General features: G+C 51.6%; 3 protein-coding genes across 3 annotated transcripts; 1 reads left to right on the forward strand and 2 right to left on the reverse strand.

Moving 5' to 3' along the window:
- Positions 1–5895: 5895 nt before the first annotated feature.
- Positions 5896–8204, forward strand: PHACADRAFT_211396 (uncharacterized protein; the record flags this gene model as incomplete). Its single annotated transcript, XM_007398351.1, has 8 exons — positions 5896–6430; positions 6481–6633; positions 6686–7372; positions 7431–7436; positions 7485–7623; positions 7672–7807; positions 7855–7908; positions 7960–8204. 8 exons carry the CDS (start codon positions 5896–5898, stop codon positions 8050–8052), a joined length of 1803 nt encoding a protein of 600 aa, XP_007398413.1. The 3' UTR covers positions 8053–8204.
- A 766-nt stretch (positions 8205–8970) lies between these two features.
- PHACADRAFT_211397 (uncharacterized protein) lies at positions 8971–9968 on the reverse strand (the record flags this gene model as incomplete). Its single annotated transcript, XM_007398352.1, has 3 exons — positions 8971–9289; positions 9354–9895; positions 9953–9968. 3 exons carry the CDS (start codon positions 9966–9968, stop codon positions 8972–8974), a joined length of 876 nt encoding a protein of 291 aa, XP_007398414.1.
- Positions 9969–10329: 361 nt separating this feature from the next.
- PHACADRAFT_176135 (uncharacterized protein) lies at positions 10330–12624 on the reverse strand. The gene is made up of 8 exons (XM_007398353.1): positions 12592–12624; positions 12171–12515; positions 11947–12121; positions 11517–11886; positions 11306–11460; positions 11045–11224; positions 10882–10978; positions 10330–10806 (listed from the first exon to the last, which is right to left on the reverse strand). The coding sequence occupies exons 2-8, from the start codon at positions 12450–12452 to the stop codon at positions 10563–10565; spliced, it is 1503 nt and encodes a 500-aa protein (XP_007398415.1). The 5' UTR covers positions 12453–12515; positions 12592–12624; the 3' UTR covers positions 10330–10562.
- Positions 12625–18048: the final 5424 nt, after the last annotated feature.

Genomic DNA, 18048 nt, shown 5'->3' on the forward strand with positions numbered 1-18048 from the left:
GCTTAGCCACGGCCAGCCACGGTAACGTCTGAGCCACGCCAATGTCTGAGCCACGGTAACGTCTGAGCCACGCCAGTGTCTGAGCCACGGTAACGTCTGAGCCACGCCAACGTCTGAGCCGCGCCGGTGTCTTAGCCGTGCCGTGGTCTTAGCTAACGAAACACTATGCGGGGTAATTCACCAGTAAATGCCTTATATCAGGAAAATAGTGTATGGGTGGTAGAACATAAGACTTGAGCAGCTAAGACAAGGTGAAAAAATGGTAATGTATCATAATTCCGTTTCTCTACTTTCAAGAGCTTATGCCCCAGTGGCGTGGCGCGTTGAGGTTACTTCTAGGTCTCAGGTTCGATTCCCGCTTATGCCATTTTTTGGGCTTTTCAGAAATTCTTCAGCGTGTCTTAGCCGCTCATGGGCGCTTCTGGGTGGCTAGTCCGGTGTAACTTAATAAGTTCCCGTGTCTAGGCCGCCGAACTGAATCAGCTCAACGTCATACGCCATGACACACCGGCCCCGTTTATCTCCGAGTCCGATCGGCAACGGACATCCTATCCCTGTCGGCCCGACAACGTCATACGCTATGACACACCGGCCCTCGCCTCTCAGCCAAAGTCCCCTAAACACTAGCAGCCGCCGAAGCGCAGTTGCTTATGTAACGCCTGGTCCGTGCGCAGCCTGACTAGTATATAAGGAGTCCCTTTGTCGCTACCTAGCCCCATCTCAACCTCTTGGTTAACTGGGCTAGGTAAGCTTTCGTTTGTATCGTAGTATAGTCACTAATACAACTTGGTTAACTGGGCTAGCTGAACAAGCTAACGCACTGTCGCCAGACCTCGTCGGCGCCGCCTTTTGATTAGATCCACGCAGCATCCCTCGTGGTGTGTTGACGCAAGTCCACATCAACTGAATTCGGTCTATGACCGATTTAGACTGGCTCAGACCAGTCTTCCACTAGTAGATTTCGCACAAATCAGAGGTTTCGACACAGAGCAGGATGTATAAGTAGACTAGTGGAATACTAAGCTAATTTCAAGTTATACAACGTGCACACGAGGCGCCAGTGAACACGTGCTTGAAAATCGAAATAATATAAAAACAACACCCCGCTCACACGTCCGAGTGATGAATAGAAGAGAGAGGCACCAAAATACTGTTTCTGTCATCCTCAGCATCACTGTATAGAACCTCCGCATCTTCTAAGGCCTTGTACTCTTCAAGTTCCATCTCAAGCTCCACCTCCTCCATCTGCTCTGAGTTTACTTGGGCATAGTCAACAATCATGTCGCGCTAGTGGAAGTTGAGGGCTTCAAGAGCCTCAAAGATATCAGAGCCGAGCAATGAGCAACGGTCGGTGTTCACCAGCTTTGCCCGTGAGAAGAGCCGTTCGCGCAATACCGACAATGCAAGTATTCCAAGGATGTCCAGAGCCATCCTAGCAAGCATAGGATAGATGTGCTTGTGGGCCTAGACGTCCAGCAGTTAGTGTGTGCCTTTCAGCATGCAGCAATGAACATACATGCCACCATGCAACTGTGTCAGTGTTCTTCGTGACGTCAGGACAGGGATCTTCATGGTAGTGCTTCAGTTCAGCGCGCCAACCACCAGCTGCCGTGCTGAAACGTGCCCTGCGAGAGCGGTCAAAGTTGTCCTCATCATCGTCAGTGGTGGCCGCAGAGCTTTGTGTAGCTGCTTTTCCAATGCCGCCAGCCGAGGTGACAGTTTCCTTTGCCCGATCTTGCTTCGCGCCAAATCGCTTGGGCCAATACTCCTCCATCTATGATAGCCGGTAAGCTCAAGCTTCAAGATCACAAGCAGATGAATATCTTACCGCTTTTTCAATGATTTCCTCAGCGTGTTCTTGCCAGTTGACTGCGTCCAGGTTTTCTGCCTTCATTGCCTCCTCCTGCTCCTTCTTACTGCTCCATTTCATCTCTATGTAGTCCGACTTATAGTACAGATGAAGAACTGCATGCTAAACGTAAGCTAGATGCATGAGCACAGAGAGGATGGGACAACAGCTTATGGAGTGTGAGAACATATGCACATGAGTCATCAAGCTTCCAGTAATACTTGCTAAGCTTGTCGACGCCATCATGAAGTGCAGAGTAAAATTTCTTGTAGCGCTTGTCATCAGCCTTCTCCCACCACGCGCACAAGTTCTCCAGCACAGGAATTGCGCGGTGGAGGGTGGAAATGCGATCAGCCGAGAAGTGTTGCTGGTACTTGTTTGCATTCTAATGCTTCATCAGTGTGCTCACATATGATATGGAATAAGAAAAGGTGGCATACTGCAAGAATATCAGCGCACAACTGGATCCAGGCCCAGTCCTCCTCTTGAATCATGAATGCAGTCCACAGAATCTTCTTCGCTACCTTTCCGTTCTTGCGAATGACAGTGATTGGACCGAAGAGCTCATCTGCAGTTGCTGTAAAAAGCCAGAGGATCTGAGAGAAAGGTCAGTAAAATGCACGATTCATGAAGACATTTACAAACCTTCTTAAGTTTATGTGCGTGCGTTAACGTCTTGTATGCGCTGCCTCATCGGGTGTTGTTCTGTAGCAGTATGACAAGTGCTTTGGCGATGCCGTTCTCAACTTGAAGTTGCTGGAAGCGCTGCTTACACTGTCCCGAGGCCTGTATCTACACGAAGTTAATAGGATAAAATATATAAAGGCAAGCGTCATGGCTGAAATATCTTGATAATAAGTGTGCAAATAGCGGCAATAATGTTGAGACTGTCACGAAGAAGATTTTCATTGGCACTCGGGTCGTAGTCCCAGATGGACTGCTTCAACTCAAGCACAGCCACCTTAGTTACCGCGGCCATAAAAACCTCTGTGCCCAAGGAGACTACATGCGCCAGACAGCTAAACAACAAGTGGTATCAGTAGAAGCATCAGGAATATTGATACATGATGTACCTAAGCTTGCATTCCTCTGCACTCCAGCCAGCAATGCCGCAGCGAGCAAATTCAGTCTTGACTTTGAGTGCTGTTGTGTCATTATTGCTTGCGTTATCTGCAGTAACGTAGCCAAGCTGTAAATAAGGTGAGTCAAGTAATAACAGTTAAAATTAAGCGTACATCACCTTGCTTTTTGTCTTTGAGACAATGCCTATGTGCTCGAGAAACTTCAAGAAGTACCGTCCAAGGTTCTGGCCATCATGCGCGCCAACAACAACATTGAAGCCTAATACCTCTGACCGAAGCTTCCAGCCATCGGGAGAGACATCGATCCATTGACCTGTAATGCCAAAGCATGAATCACTTGTGTGTTCACACGTTCATAGGTCCCAACTAACAGAGATCTCACCAGGAGCATTCTCGATCGCCGTCTTGGTGTTACTGATATACTCAACAAACTTGTTGCAGATGTTCTGCCGCACTGTCCAAGTTGTCGGGAGCTCTTCACACGTGGTTTTTGGGCACATGACAACAAGTGTGTTAGTGAACGCAACTTCATCTGCAAGCGCAAGAGGCTAAGTAAGCATTCAACAATCAGCCGGAGGAACTCTCGGATCATCAAATAAGGTACGCACCAAGTTGGATACTACGATCATTGTGCTAATGGCATTGAGGGCCGTCCACTTGGTGAACTCTGGTATCTTCACAAGCTTCTGAACAATGCCATCTAGTGACAACTGAGTGACAGTCTTTGTTGTCTTAGAAGATGCTGCAGCTGCCGTTTTGTGTGCCTTGCAAACTTTGACAGGGATAGCCTCTTTGCTCTCCTTGATGTCTGCTTCCTTGCAGCACGTTTGGTAAAGTGCGTAGTGGCGTGAGACAATGTGGCGGCACAAACTTGAGTTGCCTCCAACGAGCCATATCTGAGGGTGATGCTTGAATCCCTTTGCTTTGGGATCATCTCTAATGACAGCGGTGAGTGCTTGCAGTAGAACTCAAGTAGTAGCGTGCACTCACCTGCACACTGTGCACCACCGGCCACTTTCCACAGTAATACTGCCATCAGGAGGGCCCTTGATTTTGAGCTTAGTGCTCACAGTGAAAAAGAGGTCAAGGCCACGGGTCGTCTCGCCCTTCAGAGCAATTACCTCAGCTTCTTTAAGCACAACTTCATCATCCTGTGGGAAGACATTATCCAATGTGGTGAGCCATGCAGACACTGAATGAACACGGCACTTACGTCGACTTCAATAAGGGCTTCACTGTCAACAGAGCCCATGTTCACTTCGATTACTTTGTTATTATTGTCATCATCTGTGGAGCTGCTGCCATTGCTGGAGTCTGCATCTTCATCATCTGCATCTTCATATTCTTCGGCTTCCTTGGCCTCTTTAGCATGGTGAGACAGTTGGCACAGACGCTTTGGCCGCTTCTTCGGTGCATTGCTAGTTTCCTCTATGTCGGAGGTCACGCTGCTCTTGTGCTTAGAAGTAAGTGTGGCAGTTGTGGACGCTTTCCCAGCGGCTTTCTGCACTGCAGCCTTTAGTGCTTTCTTTTCAGCGGACTTTGCCATCCTGATGTGGAACAAATTTCTTACTGCTTCTGGTATGTCATTTCCCACAACTTTGCCAGAAAAATTCGGCATATGCCGAATGTTCTGTATAGTTTGATCACACTTGGTAGCTAGTCACACTTCTGTCACACTGCGGCTTTCACTGAGTATGTATTCACTTTCAAATAAATCTAATTGGAGTTTTAAATAATGCATAGACTCTAGCTTAAGTTCCCTATATAACCGGATAAGCTTACAAGAGCATAGCAGCTCTTCAGAAATTAAACTATACATATGCCAGTGGCCAGGCCATTCTCTGGATGCCAGTTTCATTATTTTTAATCAGTCTATGACTGGTCCTGACCGGTTATGACCAGTCCTAAGAACACCCGAGGCCAGCTGGGACTAAGGACTGTGACCAAGACTGGACTGACATAGGACTGGACCATACCCAGTCCTAATTAGTCCAGTCTCAGTCTCAGTCCCAGTCCTAACCAGTCCTTAGGACTGGACCCTCGACCACTATGGCTAAGACACCTGAGCAGATAAATTATACTCAGTAACTCAAGTGGAATCAATAGCAAATATTCAATGTCTTCATGTCTCAGCCACACTGGTGTCTTAGCCATAACATCAGAATATACCTTTGTACAATTACATTCCACTGCTTTAATATGTAAATCATTGGCTAAAATGTAGGAGACTTCAAGGCAGAAAAGCAATATTATAGGGCAATTCTGACCATACATTTGCAAGGTCTTATGCCTTAGTGGTATGGCATGCTGCAGTTACTTTCAGGCTGTGGGTTCAATTTTTGCTTGTGCCATTTTTTGGGCTTTTCAGAAATTCTCGAGCGTGTCTTAGCCACTTGGGCGCTTATGAGCGGCTAGTCTGGTGTAACTTAATAAGTTTGCGTGTCTGTGCCGCCAAACTGAATCGGCTCGTACTTCGCGCCCGTTTGTATTCAATCATCTGATATTAGCGTTACTTCGGTACCATCCGGCTCGCCTGCGCAGCCCAGAGATTTTCGTGATTACCGTAAGTGCCTAATAGTTACGGTTACACTAGACCGGCTCAGAGTTGGTCCTCGTTCGCCAGTACACACCGTACGAGTCTAATATTACGATCGGAATCCTGCAAATGATCCGAGTCGGAGCCGCGGCTTACATTCGGAAGGAGGAACCCTGTTCTTGATTCTCATGGCATCATTTCAAACCGCCCAATAGTGTATTGAACCCTGGGAAACATATCAGGGTCGGACGACTCTTGTCGCGTACACCTGATGCCAGATAACTGCAATATGCCAGAGGCTTACCAAAGGGGGTGCCCACGGCTGCGGGCCTTTCTCAAGGCTAACCACGTTATGCAAAACGATAAGCAAAACCGGTTTCTCACTACCCCCACTCTCACCGTGACTCCCATTGCCGCCGCTCCTCCCAATGACCTCGTTAACCGACACACATTCCATTACCGCAAACTGGCTCGCAGCATTCGCCCGCGCAATCAGTGATGGCGATGCACAGCGTGTCGCAGCGACGTTCCTTCCAGAGGGCTGGCTAAGGGACGTTCTCACTTTCGTCTGGGACACCCGCTCCCTTCGTGGACGAGAGGCAATCCAGCGCTACCTTACAGAATCGAACCATCTCTCCCAAGCCCAGATTTTCAATATCGCTCTCGAGACAGACCCGTTTTACACACCGCGCGAGTCGTTCGCTCCAACAGGTGACCGGGTTGGTGTCGAGACCGGGTTCAAGTACGAGACGCGATATGCTATCTGCCGAGGCTATGCACACTTGCGGCAGGTTGAGGATGGCACTTGGCAAGCTATCACCGTTGGCATGATTGCGCTCGACCTCAAAGCACATCCTGAGCCGATGAACGTCGCTCTCGACTGGGAAGCCTCCGGTCGGACCTGGGATGTGCTCGAGGCTGAACGAAAGGCGAAGATCGAGACTGACCCTCATGTTCTCATTAGTGAGTCATATACGCTACTTGTAGGCTTTGCGGTTACGAAACATTTATAGTTGGAGCTGGACAATGTGGCTTGAGCACTGCTGCGAGGTTCCGGCAGATGGACATCCCGACCTTGGTCATTGAGAAGAATGCGCGCATCGGCGACAATTGGAAAAAGAGGTACAAGAGTCTTGCCCTTCATACTCCGGACTTCTATTCTCCAAGTGAGCTCCAATGTTCTCTGGGTACTATTTTCATTGAGCGGGCACGGCGTAGTGTTGTATCAGCCCTTCCCGTCTGATTGGCCCGAGTACGCGCCAAGGGATAAACTCGCGAGCTGGTTTGAGTCGTATGCCGTCAACCAGCACCTTACTATCTGGACGAAGAGCACCCTCGCTGCGCAGCCCCAATATGATGAATCCGAGGGTGTCTGGCACGTCTCCATCGATCGCGACGGCAAGAATGTGACGCTGCGCCCCAAGCACATCGTGCTCGCAACGGGCGTACTCGGCGCGCCACGAGTGCCCGACCTACCCGACCAGACCAGCTTCGCAGGCACGGTACTGCACGCGGCACAGTTCGTCGAACCTGCGCCCTTCGCAGGTAAACGCGTTATTGTCGTCGGCGCCGGGAATTCGTCTATCGACATCTGCCAGGACCTCGCCACGGGAGGTGCGGCGTCGGTGACCATGGTGCAGCGCTCGCAGACTTGCGTCGTCTCGCGAAGCTCTGTCAAGGGTGACATGCGGCACAACTGGCTCCCTGGCGAGCCCGTTGCTGTCGGCGACTTCAAGTTCTCGGCGCAGCCGCTCGGGTTCTTCAAGGAGATGGCCCAGAGTATGCCTGAGGTACTCTGGGCGCGCGAGAAGGAGCTACACGACAAATTACGCAAAGGCGGACTCAATTTGTACTTAGGGCCCGAGGGGGAGGGGCAATTTCTCATGGTCTTTGAGCGCGGTGGAGGTAAGTCATGAATTAATTGAGAAATCCAAGTGATGGTAGCGCTTACAATCTCTGCTAGGCTACTGTATGACCTTTCTTCTTTGCGTACAGATGACTATCTGATATTTCACAGGGATGGACAAGGGTGGGGCGGACCTCATTGCGTCGGGTCAAATCAAGATCAAGCAAGGCTCTAGTCCGAAGTCCTTCGCGACAGACGGCTTGATCTTTTCCGACGGATCCAAGCTACCCGCGGATGTGGTGATATTTGCGTAGGCGTCCTCTAATAATCGATAATCCGCCCACTGACATAACTTCAGGACGGGCTACGAGCTCCTTCGCGATGTCCAAAAGCACACTTTCGGTGAGGGGGTGATTGACCGCACGAGCGAGACCTGGGGACTTGACGAAGAGAGCGAAATCAATGGATGTTTTAGGCCCTCAGGCCATCCAGCGGTAAATAAATTGCTCTCGCGCAACGCCTAGATACTGACGTTGAACAGCTATGGTACGCCATTGGGGATTTCTTCAACTGTCGGTTTATGTCAAAGCAGCTGGTACCCACAAATTTTTTTCTCATGCGAGCTGGAGCTAAATTTCATTCGCAGGCTATTCTGATCAAGGCGGCTGAACTGGGGTTGTATAATCCTGAGCAAGATCAGCGAAAGGTGACTGTAGACGCCCCGAGGGCGAAGATGTAGCGAAAAGTCGCGCCTCGAAATACCCTGTTCCGGCCTCGACTTTTTGACAATGTCTTTGCCGATATGTAGTATGTCATAATGAAATGGACTGGCATAAATGCCCAATTTAGCTTCGATGCTCCCATCAGTGAGGAGAGAGCTAGAAACTGCATCTAGGCCAACTTCACGAACTGAACGCTCTGCTGCCTTAAGGCCTCATGACTCGTTCTCCACCTCCAGCTCCCGGCGACCCCGTAGAGTCGTCAATCGTCCATCCCATGACTTTCGACGATCTCGTAACTGAGATATTGGGACATCATTACAGAGACAGACGTACACTCGCGACGGGCGCGGGTACAAGCTGTGGTGTGAGAGTACTTTTAGTGAGAGTCAAGGCTCTTCGTTATCCCTTCTGCCCTCGTCGGTGTTCGATATATGATGGGCTGGAAGTCAGGCCCCGCATATAACGAGCGCCAAACCACACGTAGAAACTTCCGAGTCCTCCACAGCGCGCAGCTTCAAATGCAATGCCTCGCTTCCTCAGGGGCCGCTGTTGAGCGTTGTGCACTATGCAAGTGGCGGGAGGAGGCACAGACGCGGAAGATTGGATAAAAGAGGCTTGTGTCAACGTCCAGTGAGCTTCACTTTCTTTGACCGCCGTTCGTATACTGCAGGCGTGTCCCGCTGATGACATCTTACTGAGAAAATTAGGAAACATACGTGCGCAAGGGTAGCGTAGCGTTTGTCAGGTGTGCGCGACGTCCTTCGGGAGTGCTTCGGGGATCGCGGAGACGGCTAAATATGCGAGAAGGGACTGGCAAGATCGACGGGAGGCACCTTCCTTTGAAGCATGGCACTGCGGCTTTTATTCACCTCCACCCTGATTGCTTGGACATAACCCTGACCCGCGGGTATTACAACAGGAACGGTGAGTCCTATGCTAAACGACCATGCGAACCTTGAGCTTGTCCCCGCCAACGATCTCCTGCCTCTTTGCAACCAGCGCCTCCACGTCCCACCGAGCGTCCACGAACCGCCCAGCGAGCCAGTCGCGGCGCTCCCGGACGAGCCACACGATCGTGTGCGCGGCCAGCTCGGGCGTGTCGACGAGCACGCCCTGCGCCAGTATGTCTTCCGGCATACTCAAGGACATGTCGGACTCGACGGACCCTGGGTGGACCGAGTACGCGAGCACGCCCTGAGCGCCGTACTCGACGTTCACGAACTCGGTGAAGCGCAGCAGTGCGAGCTTCGACGTCTACCAAGGGGGCAGCGGCGGTCAGACCCCAACGGAACGAGCGCAGAACGACATGAGGCCTTACCGAATACGCAGAGTACCGCGGGCTGAAGGTGTGCGCGCCGGTGCTGGAGACGTTCACGATCGTCCTGTCGCCGCCGCACCGGATGAGGAGCGGGAGGAAGGCGCGCGTGACGCCGTACGTCCCGCGGACGTTGGTGTTCCAGACGCTCCACCACTCCTCGGGGTCGCTGTCCGCGATGCGGCCGCAGCGTTCGAGGTAGCCTGCGTTGTTGACGACGACGTCGACGCGCCCGAACGTCGTTTCCACGTGCGCAGCCGCAGCGGCGACCTGGTCGGTGTCGGTGATGTCCGCGGCGAGGGTGAGCACTTCGAGCGGACGGCCGGGACCCTGGGCCGCGAGGCACTGCTGCTTGACGACGTCCAGGTTCGAGCGGGCGAGTAGGACGAGGCCCGACGCGCCTGCTTGCGCCACTGCGAGGGCAATCGCTCGACCAATGCCCTTGGAGGCACCGGTGACGAGAACAACTTTGCCGCCCAGATCTGCGTGCTTAGGGTCCACGGCGGGGTAAGTGTCGTGTCCGTCGGCAGGGATTAGCTCTGCACCTAGTAGAAGCTCGGTGTCAGCTCGAGCTAAAATATACTGACTTTGTACCGACTCACCATTATATTCAGCCATTTCCAGGTCGAATTATCTTGGAGACGAGGCCGCCTGGCGCTCTTGTATATATGCAGTGCTCCGGCATCCAGGCTGATGCATACGCGTCGCGGCAGGAGCGGTCCCTAAGCATCTTTTCGCGACTACCCGGACTGCCGGTTATATCGGCCTTTGTGCTCAAGACGCTTGCCGACAATGCATACGTGGCTGTATTGCTCATTGCCGGAAGTGAGGTCTTCTCGAGAAACCATTGGCGGCGAGCCACGCAATGTGAAATACACCCTGCGCATTCGCGAGTGCTTAGACGACCGAGAAGATCGCGTACCGAGGCGGTTTCCAAGTCGGACGCCGACCAGTCTTTGTTTCCCCTGCACTCACCGTGGCACGTAAGCTCGGCCTCGGCCTAGCGAATAGTCGAAGGTTGACCGGGTAGGCCTACCGCGTGAATGCCGTGCACAGGCCCAGTAAATCATATATGAATAAGCATTTCATTTCGCATGAAAATAAGTACATGAAAATTCTGGGCGCACGGCAATGAGCACACCCTGTTCGCTGCAACAAACCATAGCACTCACCCACCCCACGCCACTCACGACCTCCCCGCGACGCGCGCCCTCAGAACAAAATCATGTTGCCCTGGTACAGCGCCTCCCGTTCGCCCTCGGTGATCCGCCCCTTGCGCGCCATGACGTCCTCTTCGGTGTACGCCTCGAGACCAAAGACCTTCATTGCCTCAGCTCCTTTGACGTCCGCGGGCGTGTTCTGCCCGACGAATCCCGCCTCGCCGGGCCCGCCGGGGAAGTCTGGCGCGGGCAGGCCCTGGGCGAAGTTCAGGAGCTGCGAGCGGAGGTACCCGGCGCTACGAAAGAAAAAGGGAGGTGCGGCATCAGCTTTTGGCACGTGGAGTGGTTCAGCGTGGCGGAAAAAAACGCACTTTCCGACCGTGAACGGGACGGCGGGGACGTACAGCACCGCGGAGTCGTGCGCGCCGGTGTGCGCGGCCTCGACGGCGTGCACGAGGTCGCAGTGCCCTGGGTGCACACTCAGCTCAGCTCAGTGTTGATGTTTCGGCCAGAAGAAAAATGGTAGGGACGCACAGAAGACCTGGTCGCCAGGGCGCACCGCCGGCACGCTCACGAGCACACCACCAGCGTCGAGCCGCAGGTGCGGGTGCGTCGCGTCGCTGAGGACCTGCGCCTTCGCAGGGACGGAGCCCGGGAAAGCGGGCACGTCGAGCGCGGGTTCCCAGCTGCCAAAGTCGAGCAGGGGCCTGCCGCCTGCAGAGACGACGTTTTCAGCATCGCGGGCTCGCGGACGAAGAAGAGGCTATATAGGCTGACCGTTGGCACCTGCGGCGCGCTCGGCGCGCGCGGTGGGTCTGAAGAACGGGCGGAGCATGATGTACGCCGTCGCCTCTTTGAGGAGCGGCAGCACCTGGAGGGTGCCCTCTCCTGGCGCCGTGTGCGAGAGCGAGAGCCAGCCCTGGAGCGGGCGGAGAATCGAGCACTGGTTGCTGTGCGGAGGCCGGTCAGGGTGGCGGTGCGCGAGCAGAGGACATGGGTCACTCACGGCGCGTTGTACAGATCCTGGTTCGCGCCGACCCGCTCGGTGAGGTCCCACGCGTCGTAGCCCCGCCAGCCGCTCCCGCCCTGGAAGATCGTGCTGTACGCCCTGCGGTATTGTTCGTCCTCCCACCGCTCGATACTGCCCCCGTCCATGTGCGGCCCGAGCGTGAATTGGGACGGGCCTGGGGGCCGGATGCGCAGGCGGTCGAAGTAGGATATGGGGGTGTGGAGGGAGACAGGCGTCGTTGGAGACGCATGGAAGAGGGAGGCGAGAAGCGATTCGTGCGTCTTGATGACGTGTGGGTGAGAGCGCGCCTGGATCTGGGCAGGGCTTCCGTAGAGTTCGTAGAACACGATATTCTCTGCCGGCGACCCTGCATGCACAGTACTTTCACGTTGGCAAACCGCAGAAGGCACATCCATACGCCACGCACCTTTAATATTCGCCTTGTTTGCGGTGATGTATTCGCGCGTGGCGCGAATCCAGTCGCGTGCCTCCGCTTCCGGGACAGCACCGCGGATGATGGCACATCCAGACGATTTCATGGCTTCGATTTCATTTGCAGAGAGTCCTGCGTTGAGCGACGAGTACGGAATCTCTGGCACACTCTGCGACTGGTTAGCAACGCAGTCTATAGAGTATAGCGACGGAACGGACCTGACTCCCGCGAGCTATCACGTTCCCGGTAGCGTCCTCCAGCTCCTTCAGCACTTCCCTCCAACTTTCAACAAGGCCGTCAGTCCACAGCTGCTGCTTGAGGTGCGCAAATCGTTCAGGAAACGGAGGCGATTCGTGAAACGAGCTGAATATCTCTTCGATTGTGCCCTCGCTGTTCTTATTCTGAAGGGCCGCACCGGTTGACGCCGCTCTGCGGTGATGAGATGCCTTCGAGGCCAGGTGTCTGCGCAAGGCCGAAGGGGCTCCACGGCGGAGAAACATTTCTGCGCGTTGGTCCGTACGCAAGAGCAAGAGTGGAAGTAGGAGTCGCCATCGCCGTCGAGCCTAGTATTTGATGTTAGGTAGGGTCGTGACTGGCCTGGCTGTCCCACGTAAGACAGAAGCACACCGCAGAACTGACCTGCTGACTTCACGGCGCTGTCGCAATCGCAACACCATACCGTCCTCCGCGCTTCATGGTTCCCACACGCGTAAGGCGAACTTGCCCATGCGAGATCGGCTCCCGCGTTCGACGCATTTGCCGCTGTCGAGACTGCTTTACGTTGGACCAATGCTGCTGAAGAGGTTGGGTGTGCATAAGAGTCCGGACAGCGACGAGGGTCGCGTCTAGTGTTGCGGAAGAAACTACCCGTCGGTGTAACTTACCGGTGTCAGAAAGTAATGGTCATAAGGCTGTAAGTAAGGGATGTAAGTTCCCATTTCTTACATAGGCGTCTAATATATAAGTTACGGTAAGTAAATGTAAGAAAAGCGTGTAAGTTACAGGGTCAGTTGTAAGTTGGCTCAGCGTCGGGACACTGGAGGACTCCGAGGCCACCCCCGGCAGTGCCGCTACGTCTTTTCTTAATTCAGATGACTCTGGTACCTCTTCTGTTAGCAGTGCTTCCAAGGCAGAGAGGCTGAGGTTTAGCTCGGGCTCATCGGGAGAGCTCTCAACCGAGAGCGTCGAGCTCATCTCCTCTGCAGCACGAGGTAGGCTTCGTGATCCGGCCAGATGAGATGCCGATATTGACCTGCTTGTTCTCTTGCAGGAAGTGCCAGGAACCAGATGAGAGCCCTTGGATTGCCGGCCGCCTGCAGAGCTTGCATCGAACATTGGTACAGCGTAATCGTTCAACGGGTCGCCATACTCTACAGTCCATCGGGGTACATCCGCAACTGCTATGACGCAATGATTGTCACTAAAGTGGAAGATACCGCCACGTCATGCTGTATGCAAGTGACACAAGTCTTGACCAATGCCGTGCAGCGTCAAACCACGCTTGTCATGGGGAACGGTGTTTGATACAGTGAAGTCAACTGGTTGGCTGCCCATACATTCAGAGTGGAGCCACATTCAGTGGCCCCTCAATAGTCTTCATATCTTGGCGGAGCGCAGCTATTTCAGCTGTTGGCATTGAATGTGAACCATTCATCTTCTAATATATTTGCTGACTCAACAGTCTTGACATGGTCTCTGTCAACCGCCACTGAAAGAGCCACTTCATGAGGGTAGACAATCAATAGACTTGTGCGGAATTGTGAATACAGAATCTACATCGGCTTCCCTGTTGTCTGTAGTGCAAGCGAGAACATATTTCCGGCAGTAATTTCACTTGCACTGGCACAGATGACAGATTAATTCCACCAAAAATCACAAAAATATTTGCCTAGCTTGTAACCATCATGCTTAGGCTGGCACATGCCCTGTCGTGCCATTGGATCCCAAAACTCATTGATCGAGACTTTCTTACACTAACTTACACTGCTATTTTCAGTATGCCTGTCAGAAAAGTAAGTTACCAGTAAGTTACACCTGACTTTCTTCCGCAACACTAGTTGTATCAAAAAATGCCAGAAATGCTGCTTAATGGATGTGGCAACGACCTATTCTGAGGATAAACTGGGTGCGTTGCAAATGTTGTTTCTGAACTTGACACAAACTTTTATGAAACCATGTCTGTAAGTACTACTAAGCTGCTATTAACTATAGTACAGCTGAAGTAGAGCTTGCAACCTCTTTCAAGACACCACCCAAAAGGCAAACACTCAAATGAGTGTCGGGCCAGGCGACACACTGCTAGACGTCAGATAAAAATGGAGGTGCTATCGTCTTTGTGGCACTCGGCATGATCCATCGACATGGCCGGCGAGAGCACCCACTAGTATTTGTCCCTGCCAGGAACCGTCTTGCCATGTGGCATTTCCTGTACCGACCGCACAGAACCACCACCACACTATCGAGCTCGGCTAAGTCTGGCCACGGCTCTGCATGTGGTGTCTTGAACTACACAACATCTCTTGCTGCTGATACACAAAAGAAGAATAGTGCTGCTTCTCAAATGTACCTCTAGTTGGCAAGCTGCCACCGCCACTCTTAACTTCCCTCGTGGCAACTGCTTGTTTGCTGCTCAGGCGACACACAATGCACTCACATCACAGGTGAGAACACCGCATGCTGCGTCCACACTTGGCATGTTACTTGTCAAGTATTGCTTCTGTGTGCTGATGGACTCTCTCGGCATACAAGTACTTGGTTCCGAGCTCTAAAGTATTGGAGCTGATTCAGTTCAGCAGCCTGAACATGGAAACTTATTGAGTTACACCAGACTAGCCACCCAGAAGCGCCTGAGTGGCTAAGACGTGCTTGAGAATTTCTGAAAAGCCCAAAAAATGTCATAAGCAGAAATTGAACCTGTGACCTAAAAGTAACCTCAACACATCACACCACTAGGGCATAAGCTCTTGAAAGTGTAGAAACAGAATTACCATATATTACCAATTTTCCACACTGGTGTGGCTCAGACATTACTGTGGCTCAGACATACCATGTACAATACTACAATCTTACTGTAGTTACAATAATTTCCAAGCAGCGCAACCGAGCATGAAACTCAGCGATAGAGTAGTGAGGCCCCTTACCAAAACACCTGGAAAGAGAGGCTTTCTGCTTGAGAGGCCAATGGCAGGACCAGCCAACAGCAGGGCATGCTGCTCCTATACATGTGTTGTGTAAGAGATCAATTCGGGGTTGTAGATGTACTTGATCCAGCAACCTGTTTCATTTTCCACATAGTGGTATATCTTGGACTGTCGAGAGAATAAGAGATGAGATTACGAGGAAACATGCTGATACTCACCACATTGATTTCTGGAATATCTTTGAATGCCGAGAAGCATCTGTCTACAAGTTGCTCATACATGTATGCTCAACTTCACTACTTCTTCAAGAATGCATTCCCACTGTAATGGCTGCACAGAATATCAGCTGGGATCGAGGAATAAGACATGCCAGTCATTTCTTAATTTATATATATATATATGTACCCAGGTAAGTCTCATTAGTCTAATTGCAGGGCGACAGCATTTACAAAGTGGCATGCTTCACCTTGGTCTCCATTAGCCTCCTTACTGCCCCCATCAAACTCTCACCCTGTATTGCGCAAAAAATTGATACAAGCCAATTGTACAGTTTGTGTTCCATTGCCTCAAGCTCTTCTGGTTGCCAGACATGTTGAGCTTTTGAACTGACAGCTGTGGTAGTTCAAAAGCGTATGGTAAGTATGAGGAATCAGTTGAGAATCCGGCAACCACCTTCAACTGATTAGCTCCCACCTCCTCAACTTCTTTTGTACGGTTGGATGCTGAGCGCAAATGCAACAGTGGTCAGAACTGGGCACAAGATGCAAAGGAGTTGAGCTTGAGGACTGAGGGCCATGGCAGTTTGAGAGCGTACAGTAAGTATGAGCTACAATGGCAGTTGGCACTGGGCACAAGATGCAAGGTAGTCGAGGATAGAGGAGTGTGGAGAAGGCAGTTGTATGATGAGCAACAACACTAAACCAAGAATGAAGACTTACCTGTAATAATGGCTCTGAACCACCTTCCAGATGATTGAAGATGGCTGGTGAACCGAACAACAGCGCGTAGAGGATACAAGGTGTGAGGTAGTCAAGGATAGAGGGTGTGGAGGAGGCAAAAGACAGTGGGTTGTATGGTGAGCAATGACACTGAACCGAGAACTAAAGACTTACCTGGGAGAAACCACTCTAAACTTCCTTCCAGACAATTGAAAAGGGCTTTTGAGTTGAAGGACGGTGCGCAGAGGGTTGGAAGTCCAAGGTTGTTGGAGATAGAGGAGTGGGCAGTGGGCAGCAGACAGCGCCGTCCATAGTGAGTGACAGCATGGAAATAAGAATTGGAGACTTACCTAGAGCACTCAGAAGACCGCACAATGATTCTAAGTCAAAGGATGGTGCGCAGAGAGTTGGAAGTGCAAGGTTGTAGAGATAGAGGAGTGAGCAGTGGATGCAGTCCATGGTGAGTAACAACACGGAAACAAGAATTGGAGACTTACCTGGAGCACTCAGAAGACCACACAATGGTTCTAAGCTGAAGGATGGTGTGCAAAGGATTGGAAGTGCAAGGTTGTGGAAATAGAGGAGTGGGCAGTGTACACAGTCCATGGCGAGTAACAACACAGAAACAAGAATTGGAGGCTTATCTGGGGGCACTCAGAAGCCTAAGTGATGAGGCAATGGAAGTGAAGCTGATAGAAGGTGTGAGGTGGTTGAGGATAGAGGTGGAAGGCAGTCAAAGAGGGGACGGCACAAGAGAGTGGCAATAATAAGCACTAAAGTACATTAGAGAGAGCGCAAGGCATATAGAATCACAACACTGTGTTTGCAGACCGTATACTGAGCCAGTGAGCAAGCTCACGCAGGTTTTCACAGATGTAAGTAAGCTGCTCTCACACCTTCGTAGAGCGAGTGGCAGGCAGTACGTGCCCAGCTGTACAGCACAGCAGGACTGAACCAAATGAGCTTGGGAACACTACAAAGGCAATGGTGAGCAGGCCAGTTTCTGCATGGCTAAGCCTTTGGACTGTGGCTGAGATGTCAGCCACATGAGTGGCTGAAGAAAGGTTGTTAGGTCAGTACCTAACAGTTAGAGTGTATGGTCTGGTGGTGCAAGTGTTAGTGTTTATTGGGCAACTGGTGGGTTCAATTCACACTTGCTGTGTGATTGTTTTATTATGATTACACTAATTACAATGTCTTAGCCACGACCATCTCTCAGCCAGGATTGTGTCTCAGCTAGGACCATGTCTCAGCCAGGACTTAAGATGCTTAGTGGATTTGGGTGCTTATGAATGTCCAAGCCGGTGTGGCTAGTCTGGTGTAACATAATAAGTTTGGATGTTTGTGCTACCAAACTAAAACTCTTGGACCATGAGATATCGGGACATGGCACACATCCAAGTAAGTAACACTGGTCACACTCCTCAATGGCAGATGCCATAGACTGTATGTGGCATCAGCACACCAGGACATGTGTAATGCTGAGCAGCAGAACAGTTCAAAACTCTCATACACCTGCATCCCCCACTCTGCATCATTCCACCTCTTATGCAAGCACAGTAACTGGTCATCGCCTTAAAACAAAGAAAAAGAAAAGGAAAAGAGTCCAGATTCTTCCACACAATTGAGCCAAAAGACCTATGCAGCTTATGCCGGCTGGATTTAAATTACATAAAGGCAGATGGCAGTGGCATTCCTAGTTCCACAGTAGCTGATGCCTGCGTCAGGTCTTCTTCAGCATGCTGGAGCAGCTTAATGTTACATTTTGGCTTCCCATGACCAGAAACCCCATCTCAGCTTGCATCAATGGTGGCAGAGCAAATGTGTTACTGGTAGTCACTGCGCCCACTGTGCAGACCTTTGACTCAACATCTTTGATTTGTGGCCCACATGTTTCCAATGCCGGAACAAAGCCCCTGCAATTCTTGATTCTGGCCTTTGTGTGACTGTGGTCCTAACTTCCTACCTTACTTTGTATGCGGCCACTCTCAAGAATCCAGCACATGAGTGTTCTGTCA

This window comes from Phanerochaete carnosa (genome assembly GCF_000300595.1).
Source record: "Phanerochaete carnosa HHB-10118-sp unplaced genomic scaffold PHACAscaffold_7, whole genome shotgun sequence".
Lineage (NCBI taxonomy): Eukaryota > Fungi > Basidiomycota > Agaricomycetes > Polyporales > Phanerochaetaceae > Phanerochaete > Phanerochaete carnosa.